This window comes from Bombus terrestris, chromosome 11, assembly GCF_910591885.1.
Source record: "Bombus terrestris chromosome 11, iyBomTerr1.2, whole genome shotgun sequence".
NCBI classification, from domain to species: domain Eukaryota; kingdom Metazoa; phylum Arthropoda; class Insecta; order Hymenoptera; family Apidae; genus Bombus; species Bombus terrestris.
In genome coordinates, this window is record NC_063279.1 from 3,720,164 (window position 1) to 3,734,253 (window position 14,090).

Below are 14,090 nucleotides of genomic sequence, written 5' to 3' on the forward strand. Positions count from 1 at the left end.
ATTATTTTTTTGTCAATCAGTTGACAAATTCGTTCTTTATTGTCAATTTTAAACAAATTCAAGATCGGCAGAAATAATTTTCATCCGCCGTTTCATTTTTATTACGATCCGCTAAAAAACAGAATTTTTCGTGCAGCTGCATGTCGAAAATTAAAAGTAAATACTTTGACACGGGATTAATATTTTGTCGCCGAATTTTAAAATTGGTGGAGTATGCACTTCCGATGAAAAATTGATCGCACCAAACGATACGTATGAAACGACGAAAAAAAAAAAACTAACTCACGAAATAATTCATAAGCAGCTGTATTTTTCAAACTCGCGATTATGGAATTCTTATGGCAGTGTAGAATCTCTATTGGGAATATGTACGCTATGTAGGTCGAAACTTTGAAAGGTTCGAGTGTGTCTATAAATCGTGGTATCACGCGTATCCTGTTTTCGCCACAAATTAAGAAAATAACAGTGTTTAATCGTAACGTGAGTTGGTTCGGTAGCAGATAGAAACCGAGTACTACGCGCATGTACTCGTTTATTGAAAGTCAGCTGCAAAGAAAAATATAGCTAACTGAGTTTCCAAATATGTTAGTCGAAGATTAAAAAAAGAATCGCGTAAACGTGGTTGAGTTTTTCCTTCGATATTTTTGAAGCTTGAATTCCTCAATAAATTCCTCGTTTAAAATGTTGTATTTATTTCTTAGTATTAGGTTGTCCGAAAAGTGTCTTTCTTTTACAGACGCTTCTTTTACAATGACGCATCTTTATACAAACATGAAACATAATCTGTCGAACGTTGTGATCTTTATTTCGATAGAACAAGATGGATCATACGTAATTCGATAAAATAATATAAAACGGAAAATGTTGTGCTTCCGAACGACCTAATACGTTACGAAATAAAGATAATGGAAAGATCTGAACTAAAATCAAAAGTGAATGGAATACGATTTTAAATGTTGAAGAAAATCACAGTTTATATTATTATACATATATGTTAGGTTTATGGGCGTGTAACGAATCTTCACTCGGACTAGCCATCGTTGTTGTACAATAGAGATTATATTTACTGGTATAAATATTGATTTTTACAAAGTTTGACAAATAACCGTGGTGATTAAACACTCGAGATGTTAGTGACAATGTTCTTAGGTTCAATAACGAATCCACGGTCAACGGGGTAACTCTTTGTTAAACGTAGAATATATTTTGAAGCATAAAGTAACGTTTGCTGTGACGCTCGGTATAATACTGCATTTAAAGACGATGTGCAAACTCTGCAAGGTGATCGCAAGAATAAAAGACTGATGGAAATTTTCCTCTCCTTACGATCGCGTTTGTTCGTTGCATATTGGGATATCAACAAAATTCCAGTCGCCGTTGCTAGGCAGACCCGCATGGAGCTGACATTGCTCCTGCCCGGGGTTTGATTGTTAATACAACGTGTGTCCCACAATACTGGCACTTCTCTGTTAGGTAAAAACGTTCATCCCGTGACCGTGGCTACGTTGTGTCACCTCGAGCCCAAGCCCACCGTCACAAATCTCGGGCAAACATAATAGGATTGAATCATAACAACTATTTCTAAGTTTTATCATTTAAGTACAGCTATAATAAATAGTCTAGACTAAAGTTTTGGGGATTTTCCCAAAAGTTTCAAAAGAAAGGCCCCAATGTCCCATCATCTCCTACATATATGTACATATATATGTATATAGTAAAATAAAATAATATATTCTGTAGCTGTAGAATAGTATCTTATCATATGAACTTAGATTATCACATTTTAACGTTAAAATAAATCTGAAATCTTGGAAGTAACACCTTGAACGGGAAAAAATTAAGACCAAAATGCAAAAGTTTCTTACTTGGCTCGAGGCAACAACTGGAAATAGCACACACACGAGGGTAGCAAATGCGAACAAGGGAGAAGGCTCGATCTCAGCACAATTTTTCGGCTGAGTGACACGGTTAAGGGGCGAAATTAAACACTGCTTCTTCTTTCTTACGTGCTTCATGTCGGAGTATCACTCGTTGTCCTTGTCAGGGAAGAAACCTGGCTGCGGGCGATCGCAGTTCTCGTTTCTTTTTTTAAAACGACACCGTTGCCTTTTGCCACTGCCTCTCGTGTATTTATACGCGTCGAAAACACACGGGCATGAAATAACAAAAGAGGGCCATTATTTCATGCGAAAAAGAATTGCTTTTGTTAGAGTGCTAATTAAAATGTAATTCTTGCGTAATCTTTTGTATTTCTTCCGTATTTCTTTATCGTATTAACATATTTCGTTATAATGTTTCTGTTACTATTTATATTGTGTAGTTTCAAAAGTATAAATTTCTCTTTGAGATTAGAGATTTCAAGATAATAAGAATGTAAGTCTCGCGTAATCCAATTCGATAAAACAGAAGAAATGACGTAATCATTATATTTATAATTAATGGTTGGATTTTCCGACAGAATCCTCTTTCTCAAGATTTCGATAATCGATGAACAATCCATTATGAAAATAATAAAAATATATACAACGACAGACGATATACTGAAATAATTTTTTATGGTAGAGGTGAAATTACGATTAAGCATGATGTTGCAACTGGCAACATGTTGTTACTGGCAACGAGTAAACATGATGTTGAAAGATTATTTATTTAAAGTTTAAGAAGTTCCGGAGATAGAGGTAGTATATTTCTAGTAAATACACCGAAGGTCTAAAAAACGGATTAAAATTTCTCTGTGATTAAAGTGCCGTTTTAATTAGAGTTTTAGACTTTGATTTTAACCGAGATGTAGTGAAGAAACGAAAAGAAAAGAAAATAGACGATTCTGTCCGTATTGAAGATATAACTTTACCTTAATTACATAAAACGAACTGCATATCGTGATCTAGTTCTAGGATGCTTGCAATTTCCAAATTTTAGAATTATTTTCGCTTATTTTCTATAAGAACTTTCTAAATTTGCAAAAATCGTTCCTTCGTTAGCACCCTTTAAGGAAGAAAAGAATTTGATTAAAAATTGTAAAAGAAACTCGCCTACATTGACAAGGTTAATTTCCATGCAAACATATTTACAATAAACGAACATAAAAGCAAGACGTTTAATATTTATATCGATATAATTATATTGATTCTCAGACTTTTTCTTCAATTCGATATGAATACGCAGTGTAAATAAATATTTCTACCCCTAGAATTTCGATATTCTAAGAAGAGAAAAAAAGTAAAAAAGAAAGACGAAGATGACAAGATGGGAAATCGAGTTCGATTTTATTTCACAAGGACTTTGACTTTCCGGTGCATGTATGTGCAAGCTAGGTGAAAACGTATGGCGGAACTTTCACATCGACCTAATGCCTGTCCGAAAGTTTTCTATAACTCCCACCGTGCAAATGCATGGACGAAGAAAGCGCGCGATTCCGACGACCGAAATGAAATTTGAAAACTTGAAACTCATTCGGTGCATACGCGCCGCGATTCTTTCACCTGCTGTCAGCTTTCACCTTTTCATGACTCGAATAAATATAATGAAGATACGATGAAAAAGATCTCGTTGGCAAGAAACAAGAATAACTAGTCCGCCCATAATTTATCTATCGTAATTTGTTTTTAAATCTGATATTAATATATCTAAAACGAAGCCAGTCAAATTTTGACTAGACATATGTTTGCAATAAATCCCTTCTAATTTCTATGTACATTTTCGGATTAGTCTCAATTTTGACAAATATAATCGCTACGGCAGTCGCGTCTCATTACAGCGTCAATGAAATTCCGAAATGTTTTGTATAACACATACAATATTGATATTAAAATTTTCCATGATAAGTATTCAAATATTTTCATGAACCATTCTATCCCTTTTTCACCCATATGATCGTTCAGGCGTTGAAATCTTTTCGAATACTCGTTGGAATTGGCACAAATTCAATTCAAAAATCATACAGTAGTATCACCGATGAACCGGTATTATGATTAAGCTGCATAACTCGAAGGAAGTAATTGTAACAGCCATTTCGTTGGCTGTTGACGCTATTCGTCGCGCGTATTTCAGAGAGCAATTTATCAGATGGAAAGCTGTTACGATCGCGAACCGCGCAAAGGAGCGGCAATCGACCTCTATTTAAATTATATGAAGGACCACTTGTCTCGCGGCCAATCCAATTAGATCTTCTAGCTGCTGGAAATTATGGGATTTCAGGCAGCTCTCTCTCTCTCTCTATCTCTATCTCTCTCTCTGGGCCATTGGGCTTCTATCGACTCGCCAGCACTTCTAATTGGACATCCTCGCTTGCTCCTTCTAATTCGGACCCCAAATACATCGATCTGACCCCCCCTCCGACTACCCCTCGTATTATTAAAACCGATTCTAAAGGATTCCGTTGCTCAAACCATTTCTATCGACTCAAATCGATTTTGCCTAGATTATCTCTGTTAAGATTGTATATATCGGATATGAAGGAATTATTTGGTCAAATTATTTGGTTTTGTATAGAACTTATTAGGTTGGAAGTTTCTTTCGTTTTATAAGGAAATAATAGACGCACAATGTTTTGTTGTTTTATATTAGTTTATTGAATTGCGCATAATAATAGAAACAGAACGAAATGGATCATACGTAATTCAATAAAATAATATAAAACAGAAATTGTTGTTCATCTATTATCACCTTAGGAAACGAAAGAAACTTTTCGGACAACCTAATAGTAAATTACCTAATAGTAATAATAGTAAAATTACGTGAGAGTAGTTTCACGAAGATGTAATGGTTCTCTGAATTAATTTATCGTATCGTAATGTAAATTCGTCTCGTTTTTATTAGATACATCGTCGTTTTCGCAGTAACGAAATCTGGTCTTTGTCTTAAACAAATAGAATCGTCCACAGATATAGAAGTATAACGTTGCAGATGTACAATCTTCGTGACAGATCCAATACATCATCGTCGGTACAGAGACGTAACATTTTCCCCAAAAAGGCAGCAACATTTTTGTCAAAAACGCAGACTGAACTCTGAAGCTCAGTACGAAATTCTGCAGGGAAATTAGGATTCGCCCAGCTCATGAAAGTTGCAGTTGCCGTATGTTTTTTCCCGCGCCTTAGCATCGTCGTCGTGCAACGTGCTGCACTCCGGGTACCTCTTTTCACTACTTTCCGGCCTGGGAAAATGAAAATTTCACGGAATTGAACTTCGTTCGAGAGTGGAACGCATGTTGCGTGACGTCGTGCTTCAATTTATTTCTTTGGTCAGTGGTAGAATAATTAAAATGGTCAAAACGCAAGGAAAGGAACAACGAGTCCCTGTTAGGTACGTACGAAAGATCATGAAACTTTCCATCAAATTTTCAAAGTTTTTTACACTAGAATATATAGCGAGGATTATAGTACAACATTTTCATCAAAGAAATCGAAAATGAAAGTAATCCGAAAAGGTACTTAACGTCTTATTCACAAAAATAAAAATAATTGATAAAATTTCTATGAAAAATTGCAGAGTGATCGTTTTGAATAATTAATACTATTAATATGCACATCCATAGCTGTGAACTGTAATAATTATAAAAAGGAATTTGGAGAAATTAAATATTCCATATTTCAATATTAACTAGAGGTTAGCGAGGTTTTCTTTGGTTGAAATATCAAAACTGTGAGATATTCAATTTCATAATAATAAGAAGGCGAATCGGAAGGCTTGATAGAGGTTTCGCTTCATTTGAATGTAAATTACGCGATAAATGCTTATCGAAATGTGGCGATGCCCAGAGTTCACCTGGGAACGGGGTGAATTGTTCATTAAACGAAAGTAATTACGCGAGCGGGTAAAATGTTAAAAAATTGTCGAGCTTGGAAACTATTGGCGAGATCGGCATTCAATGAACTTGCCACCTTCGCGAGTAACTTGCAGTCACAATTTTTCTGCAATAATTTGTCTAACCGAATCTTACTGTAGATAAAGATAAAATTTGAAAGAATCGTGCTTTAAACTATTTCTTATTATATAAATCTACGTGTGTAATACCATCTAACACCTTCTCTTTTATTTCTATATTTCTGCTATTTATATTACGAAACCAAACTTCAGGAATAAATGTACCAAATGAATATAAAAGTTGTTTTACAAAATTATAATGATATATTAGAGTTTTAATAGGAAAAAAGTTTCAGTATGTTCAGATTAACGAAATAATTAGAAAAGAGGAAATGAAATTGATCGACGTATTCGAGTAAAAATTCGACTATTTACAGAAGAGAGCAAAATGATGTAAATGATATCGAGGGCAATAATTTTTCATTATATCGTGTTCCATTATAAGCGTAAGTAATTGAAAATATCACGTTTGATTTTAATTTGCGAATTCGTACGTCATTTTACGATATTTTTCATTCTCTGCCTCGTATTCCTCCTGAGTCTCCGCCAACCCACTTTCATCCTCTCGAAGCTCATTCCAGCTCGTATCACGAAATCGTTGCACTGGGACTCAGCGATTCGCTAGATTAGAGGAACTCCGGCGAGGCAAGTGGTGCACTTTTCATATAACTGCATCTCCAAGCTGTTCTTCTCCTGTTACGGAATAACCACCGTCAACGATCGCAACGATGTACCTGACATTAATTTTTCTATAAACTTGCTCGGGGATTTACCGTGTTACTATTCGTGAACAGGTACGTTTCGCATTCTCGCGCCAAAATTTTCATTAGATAAAATCAGAAAAAGAAACGAGGGGAATTAAAAGGTAGACGATGAACAGAAAAAAGTGAAGGATAATTCTGTGACGAAAGAACGGAGAAATGACAAGCGAGAAAAATAGAAAAAAGAAGAAGAAAGAGGAGAAATGAAGAGAGGGGAAACGGAGAAGAAGAAGATAAGAAATGGCAAGAAAGAAGAAGAGAAACGAAAAGAAAAGGAGAACAAGAGAAAAAGCTAAGCGAAAGGAAGATCAGGAAACTCTAGCGAGTTCTCTGATTCCAAGTTTCGGACACAAATAAGCCAACGACCGTATATCTAACCTAAAATTTCCATCTCCTTCTTTACCGTTCCTTCGCTCCAAATCCGTCCTACCATAATTCAATCAAGACTTTTAACCGTGAACGGCTCTGATCCCGTATTTCGTTTGATCTTTTTCCAAATTTCCTCCACAAGATGATATATCCATGCTATAGCTGGTCCGTCGTAGCAAAAGTATAATATAAAAAGGGGAATCGCAAATCTCTTGAAAGCTACCATCCAGAACACGAGTCCGTCGAGGATCGCGTACCGCGAAATCGATCCTCGTCACCGGGGCTACCGGACCACCAGGCTGGTATTTCCGGTTCAGCTTCGCAATAAAAAGTTACGGCGCTCTCCGCGCGCACGTAAATTCGCAAGATGAATTTCCAGCGAAAACAGTTACTTGACATTCAGTGGCTGGCGATGAATTCAGCCGGGGCTGCTATCCCGGAAGCGGCACTTGTACACGTTGAAAAGTTTATTCATAGAGCGGGCCTACGTCCCGAGGAAAAGCTGGTCCGCTTCTGCGTTTTCAAACCGGCCCACCGCTGTCCTCTCCCTTTGCTGTCGCACAATGCGCCACCGCGAGTCCAAGGGAATGCCGAATTAAAAACCGGATTCAAACGTCTGCGCGACGCAGACGAGCCTTTCACAGTGATATTGAGTTCGAAAGATAAAACGGGGGCGGTGAAAGAACCCGGGACAAAACGTGGACACTGAACGTCTTTCGTATTATCATCTTCAGAACTTTCGTCAAACGATTCACGTGCGACTGACTTTCTACCAGGCTCCGCGCGAATGTTGGAGAATGACAATGAATAATAACTTGCGGTTTGCTTAGCTCTCTGTGTTTAGAGGGCTGTTTTGACGAAAGTGTTGAGCTTTGAGACGTTTCAAAGAGGAGTGGCTTTGGTAGAATTTGTGGCAGAATAGTTGAATGAGACGCCGTAGAAGACTTTCAATTGACAATAAGAATGAAGATTGGAATGTCGGAGATAATCGAGGCGCTCGAAACAAATACTTTTTCCCGTATGTGAATTTATAATATTAATTTGCTCCAAGAAACTGTACTTTAATTCGGATGATTGAACGACGTACTTTATAACTTACGTGACAATATAAAAATTTATATTTAATACGTGACAATGGAAATAGAAACTCCGTTGGTACGGTATAAACGTAATAAATGTAGGCAAGAAAAATATAACAAGATTTATATCGACCTTCGTAAATGCTTAAAATTGGAGCTGCGTGGGAAGGAGTGAATGAAATACTGGAAGATCAACGGCTTTGTTGTCGAACTGGGAATAAGGATGACGATGTTGGAGAAAGTTACTGTGTTTATTATGAATGTAATGAGGAAAAATATAATAGGATTTACTTTAATGTTAATAAATAACCAAAAGTAGGGACGCTGTCTGGGGGATTGAAGGTAACGCCGGTAGGAATTATAGCGTTTATTGCAAATATAAATAAGAGATATGTGAGAAGATGAAATAATACTCCGTTAGTTACGTAGAGGTGTGAAGATCTGACGATAGTGTAAAACGCAAGATTAAAGTTTGAGGGAACTGTATAATCATATCAAGGAAACGTAATAAGGGTGTGTAACGTGACGGCGCTACACATTATACGCGATACGGAATACATAAGGATAATGTAACGGAGAAATTGTAGAGTTTTACAGAATATAATACTTTCAAGAATAAAAACAAAATTTCCATTGGTCGCAAATTCTCGAATAAACCGTGCATAAAATTAAAATAGAATTTAAATTTAAATTAAAATAGAAAATCTATTGTATTCGTTTTTCTAATTTACTTTTTCAAATTACATCTAAACTGTGTAACTAGAAAGAACTGTGTTTTACGGAAAAATATTTTACTACAGGATAGTTCAATATAGAACAGAAACTGAAAACTAAACGTTCCAATACAAACTGCAAAAGGAATTTTCGCGATTACAAGCACGATGGTATCGATTAGCTATTACTCGACGAGAAGGGCAAAAAGAAAATTAGATAGGAATCTGAATAATTTAAATAGAAAATTGAATAACTTAAAATATCTCAGGAGAAATTTACAAATATCGATATTACCATTGAACTATCGTTATATATTTAAAGTTACGTAAATAAAATCGATAAAATAGTGTCTATATATCAAACACTTTTATGGACTTCTATTGGATGGCTGATAATATTGATTTGTTTAATTAATTCGATATCTGTATACAATATCTGTATAAATATATATAGATACGTATAACATGGAAACAGATAGTTTATAATTAATTCCTAGAATTTAATCAATTTGTATATCGCAGATAGACCAATCAATTTTTCAACAGTATTATTTCGTTAACGTATTATAACAATAACAAATTTATTTTCATCCTTTAATCCTATAGAAAATAATTAAAGGGCTATAATAACGTATCCAAGCACTGTACTATACAATAGCTACAAAAATTATTTACACATATTCTTATTTTCCAATGAAACATTTTTTTATCCGATTCTACGTTTTGTTTTGTTACTATAAAATTTTATGGTCGCCTGAAAGTATTACGAAATGGTACAAAATTTGATATACTTGAATCTATTCTGTTAGTATATAAATGCTATAAATAATAAACATAATGGAAAGAAAATATTTTCTATATCCATTGCATATCAATAACAATATGAATTGACAATAAAGTAAAATACACATAACTGGACAAATAAGACTAAGAGTCACTATATCTAGTACTCGGTCCACTAATGCTTTCAAACCTTTTTCCACCTCTTTCCCTTTAAACTTTCTCTCGAAAGTTTCCAAACTTTCTCACCACCCAACGTTCACCCTTAAGAAGATTTATTCTTTCATACATACACCTGTGTGCATTCACATAAGCCATTTCTGTCTTCGCATTTCACACTGACTTTCGCACAAATTTCCAAGATCTTTACTTTCAAAACATCAGCTTAATCTTCGTTAGAAATTATTTAAATTACGTTAATGTGACACAGTCGCACGCTGTCACACTCTGAAAATTGTTTCAGTCAAATGCAACGACAATTACTAAATTAGTCTGATAAATCTCTAGGAATCAAATGCAGCCTCCATGAAAATTTCGTTATGACAAGTCTAATTCCATGAACGAATATTAAACGTTAATCTAATAAATCTAAAAAGTAGGAAGCTAATCTTTAGATATTTAAAAACAAAAAATAAAATAATAACGGAGTGTATGGACACAATGATCCTACAGGATCATTTTCGTTGCAAAACTGTCTCTTCTCTGATAGAAGAAATCCCAACAGACACGCGCATAAACAAAATTCAATAAAACGTACAATTGGCAATAATTAAAAAATATGAATACTTATGAAATTGTTTATAATAATGCATATTTAGATTAGTTTTATACTAATATAAAAATCCATTTAATTTACTCCTTACAATAACATAAATTTATTTCCCTTTCAATTGTTTTATATTAGTTTATTGATTTATGCACGAACATATTAATAGAAATAGAAGGAAATGGGTCATACGTAATTCAATAAAATAATATAAAACAGAAATTGAAACGAAAGAAACTTTTCGTACAATCTAACACATATACACGTTACATTATACTATTAAACGTTTAGAACAACTGCCATTGTTTTCAAATAAATAGTCTGATAAAAGATTAACACAAACAGCGGATTAAATCGACCATGGTCGTTAGATGTCGACAACTTGTATCCGTAATCAATATCGAATCGCTTGGTTTGCTTCTCGAGGAAGTCGATGAGCAAAGTGTCGAGCAACGTGGAAAACTCTGTTGCATAAGCGCCACCGCGTGTGCTGAATAGGAGCAATAATAGTAGGACGAATCGAAGACGCTTTTTAGCCGTGTAATTGACCGCTTTCCGTTTCTGTTTCAGTGCAACCTGCATTCGTACGTGTCATTGACGAGAATACGAAGAACACGTTAAGCACCGGTGCCACTTTAGGACCTATAAACGAAGGTTCGTCGATTTCCTTGTACTGTGAAAGTGGCGAAGGGAAACCGGTGCCTACGGTCGAGTGGTTCAAAAACGAACAACCATTGGAAGGTAAAATTTACCGACATTAATAAGATACCATTTCCTTCTTCCTTTTTATAACGTTCCACGAATTCGCCGTCACCTTTAAATAATTGTAAGGATGTTTATGAGAATATTTTTACTGACAAAATCGTTGTACTTTTTTTCTTTGTAGGATTTAAACACAACTTTTGGTGTGAAATTTTAATTCGAGATCGTAAAAGCTTGGAATTTATATTTTTCATAAAAAAATGCTTTCATCTTTTCGCCTTTCATTTATATCTAGGAATGTTTAAAGATATATTTAAATAATTCTTTTTAATAAACTAAAATAAATGCAAAGGATAAAGTATTTACCGCAAAGTTTCATTTATAAAGAAAAATATCTATTTATATAAACACGTTTGTGAACGCATGTGTTACAGCGCTCAGTTCGACGATGATCGCTGATAATGGAGTAGGGAACGCGAGCAGCCAGTTGCAGATGCAAATTACACGCGACGAGCTGAATTCAACTTTCACGTGTAAAGTCAATAGTACAGCCCTGGTCGAGCCCCTGACCGTCGATATCAAACTGGATGTCCATGGTAAGTAAGCATGTGTACGCGTGGCCTTTCCAACCTACGACCAAACATCACTGTCCCCTAAAAGTGAATCACTCAAGGCCGATAAACGTTTCTTTATCGACGTGTCGATCGACAGGAACGAGAGCGAAAATAATCTCAGCGAATTTGACTCCTTAGAATCGTGTACGTATTCGTTTATCTGGACATCTCGTTGTAAAACCCCTTCGAGTTGGGACGACAAAGTCTCGAAAGGGTGTGAAATACGATCCCCCTGTGTTTTCCTTGGCTTTCTTTTCGTGCGTGCACGTTCGATTGTTTCCGGTGAAATCGAATCCCTTTTACGAAAGATAGAACCCTTTCAAACATCTTGCAATTGAATTTATCGCTTTACGAAAGTTTTCTCGTATAGTTCCTGTTGTTTGCGCGTGGAATTTAACGTTTTCGCTTGAAAGCACATCATTTTTTTTTTTTAGTTTTTTAGAAAGTAACGAAAAACAATGTTTTGTTTTTGGGGTTTTCGAACGTTTGAATATTTCATTCTATCTAGGTACGTACTATGTCTTAGAGTATTTAAGTAATAGGTGTTTGTAGGGTCGTTACGTTTATATATTACATTATTTGATCAGTTTCGTAATTTGTCATCCCTTGTTAGAACGTGGGCGAACGCGAGTATTAGAAGCAATTTAAAATGGTCGCGGATGGTTCGAATAATAAGATTAAATTATAAATTACTACTCCTCCACTTCCAACGACGATAGATGTACCGAAGATTAATGTTTTTGGATACAGTGATACGAGAAGTTTTCAACGTGCGATCAATTTTCAGCGGAAAGTTTTGAAAGTTAAGCATGATCTATGAATTACAAACGAAGTGAAAGGGAATGGACCGTCGGTAAATTATGATCTTACCTAGTTTTAGCCATAAATCATTCCGCTAAAAAGTCTTTTTCGCTGTGTCGTCCGCTAAAACTAAAGTCGTTAAAATTCGTGTGAACCGTGTGCAACCTTCTCTTCCGTATTCTCATTCAATTTCTTCCTGGCTTTTCCCTCCTTTTCCCTTTTAATTTCTTCTCTTTCTCCGTCAGTCAACATCGCGATTAAATACGAGCATTTTCGTGTAACGCGTAAGACTTCTCTTTTTCTTGAAACACAGCCCGTGAGAAATGACGCATCTTTCTAACGAATATCATTGCTGACAATTTTCCCTTAATGCGATTCGCTCCAATTTATTTCTGTCAGTTCTCTTCTCCTTGATTTCATCCTTTTCAATTCGCCTGCTTTCTCTGCCTTAATTTCCTTTAATTCGTCTCTGTCGACTAATTATCACTCCTTCGTAATGATTATGTAAACTAAGGTGACAAATACGATAATAGAGCGGCTGCCTCATTCATTACGTACAGTTCTATTTCAATCTCCTAATCCATTCCTTCGATAATAATATCTTCCTCAACTATATGTGATAATAATTTCAGAAAGATGATAGTTTCGTAAATTGTAGTTCCTTTATCACGCTGTTTCATCACAATCATCGCACTAACGGCGTCGTAAGTTTGCATCAAAGATATATATCTTGAATCCAGGGAAAATAGAAGATACCATTGAGACAACACAGTGTATCGTACCTAGTACCTACTATACAACGCTGTAGGGTTAATATTAAGTATGGATCACTGTAGCAATGGCGAGGAACGTCTGATCTATATCGGTTCGTATATAACTACTGACTAGGATTACCCAATATGTAGTAGCACCGTGATTTAGGATAATTGTCGATGCTAATATAAACGAAATGCTACTATATATTACATTATCAAATGGAATTTATATCCCTTGGTAACTAACGATATCGACTTAAGCGTTAATCGATTATTTATAATACGTATTAGCTAATTTTCATTAATCATAGAAATTTACGAGTACTATATCGTAGAAGTTTTGTATTTTCTATAGCAAATCAGACAAAAATCCGTGAATTCAATGAAATAGAGATAGAATACAGACAAGATCTCGACTGTTAGAAGGAAAAAGATGAATTGCGAGTGAATTAGCGAGGATGGTTCGTCGGTACAAGTATATTTCTAGCACAGAATACCGTCGTTTATAATTTGAAAAAATAATGATCTAAACGACACTTTTTTGTACATTTTATGTACATGAAATTTTGTCATTTTTTTTTTTTTTTTTCTTTTCTTTTATCTACAATCAACCCGATACGTATTTTTCACACGTTTTGTAGCATCCTGTATATTTGTACCTCTAGTAATATCTAATAATTTAATAATCTATATATCTAGTATATCTAACAATATTTGTAATATGCATGATATTTCGTACAGAATCTTCTGATTGATTAATGTTTCATCCGAGAAAATGAGATTTCCTTTACGCCGAGTCCATAATATCCGAAAATTCTTCTCACAGGCGGAAATACGATTCTAGAAATGTCCTCGAACCGCTATAATATTCTATAGAACGAATAA

The 14,090-nt window shown here is 35.1% G+C and overlaps 1 protein-coding gene across 4 annotated transcripts in view; it reads left to right on the top strand.

Moving 5' to 3' along the window:
* The window catches only part of LOC100648107 (hemicentin-1), a 425,495-nt gene that overhangs the window by 318,726 nt on the left and 92,679 nt on the right, over nt 1–14,090 (top strand). For all 4 annotated transcript variants that reach the window (XR_007225675.1, XR_007225674.1, XM_020865413.2 and 1 more), the window contains exons 4-5: nt 10,904–11,074; nt 11,470–11,631. Coding sequence is in view for 2 of the 4 variants with exons in the window: in XM_020865413.2 (XP_020721072.1) it covers nt 10,904–11,074; nt 11,470–11,631 (333 nt within the window). In the remaining 2 variants the exon portion in view is untranslated. The remainder of the gene's footprint in view (nt 1–10,903; nt 11,075–11,469; nt 11,632–14,090) is intronic.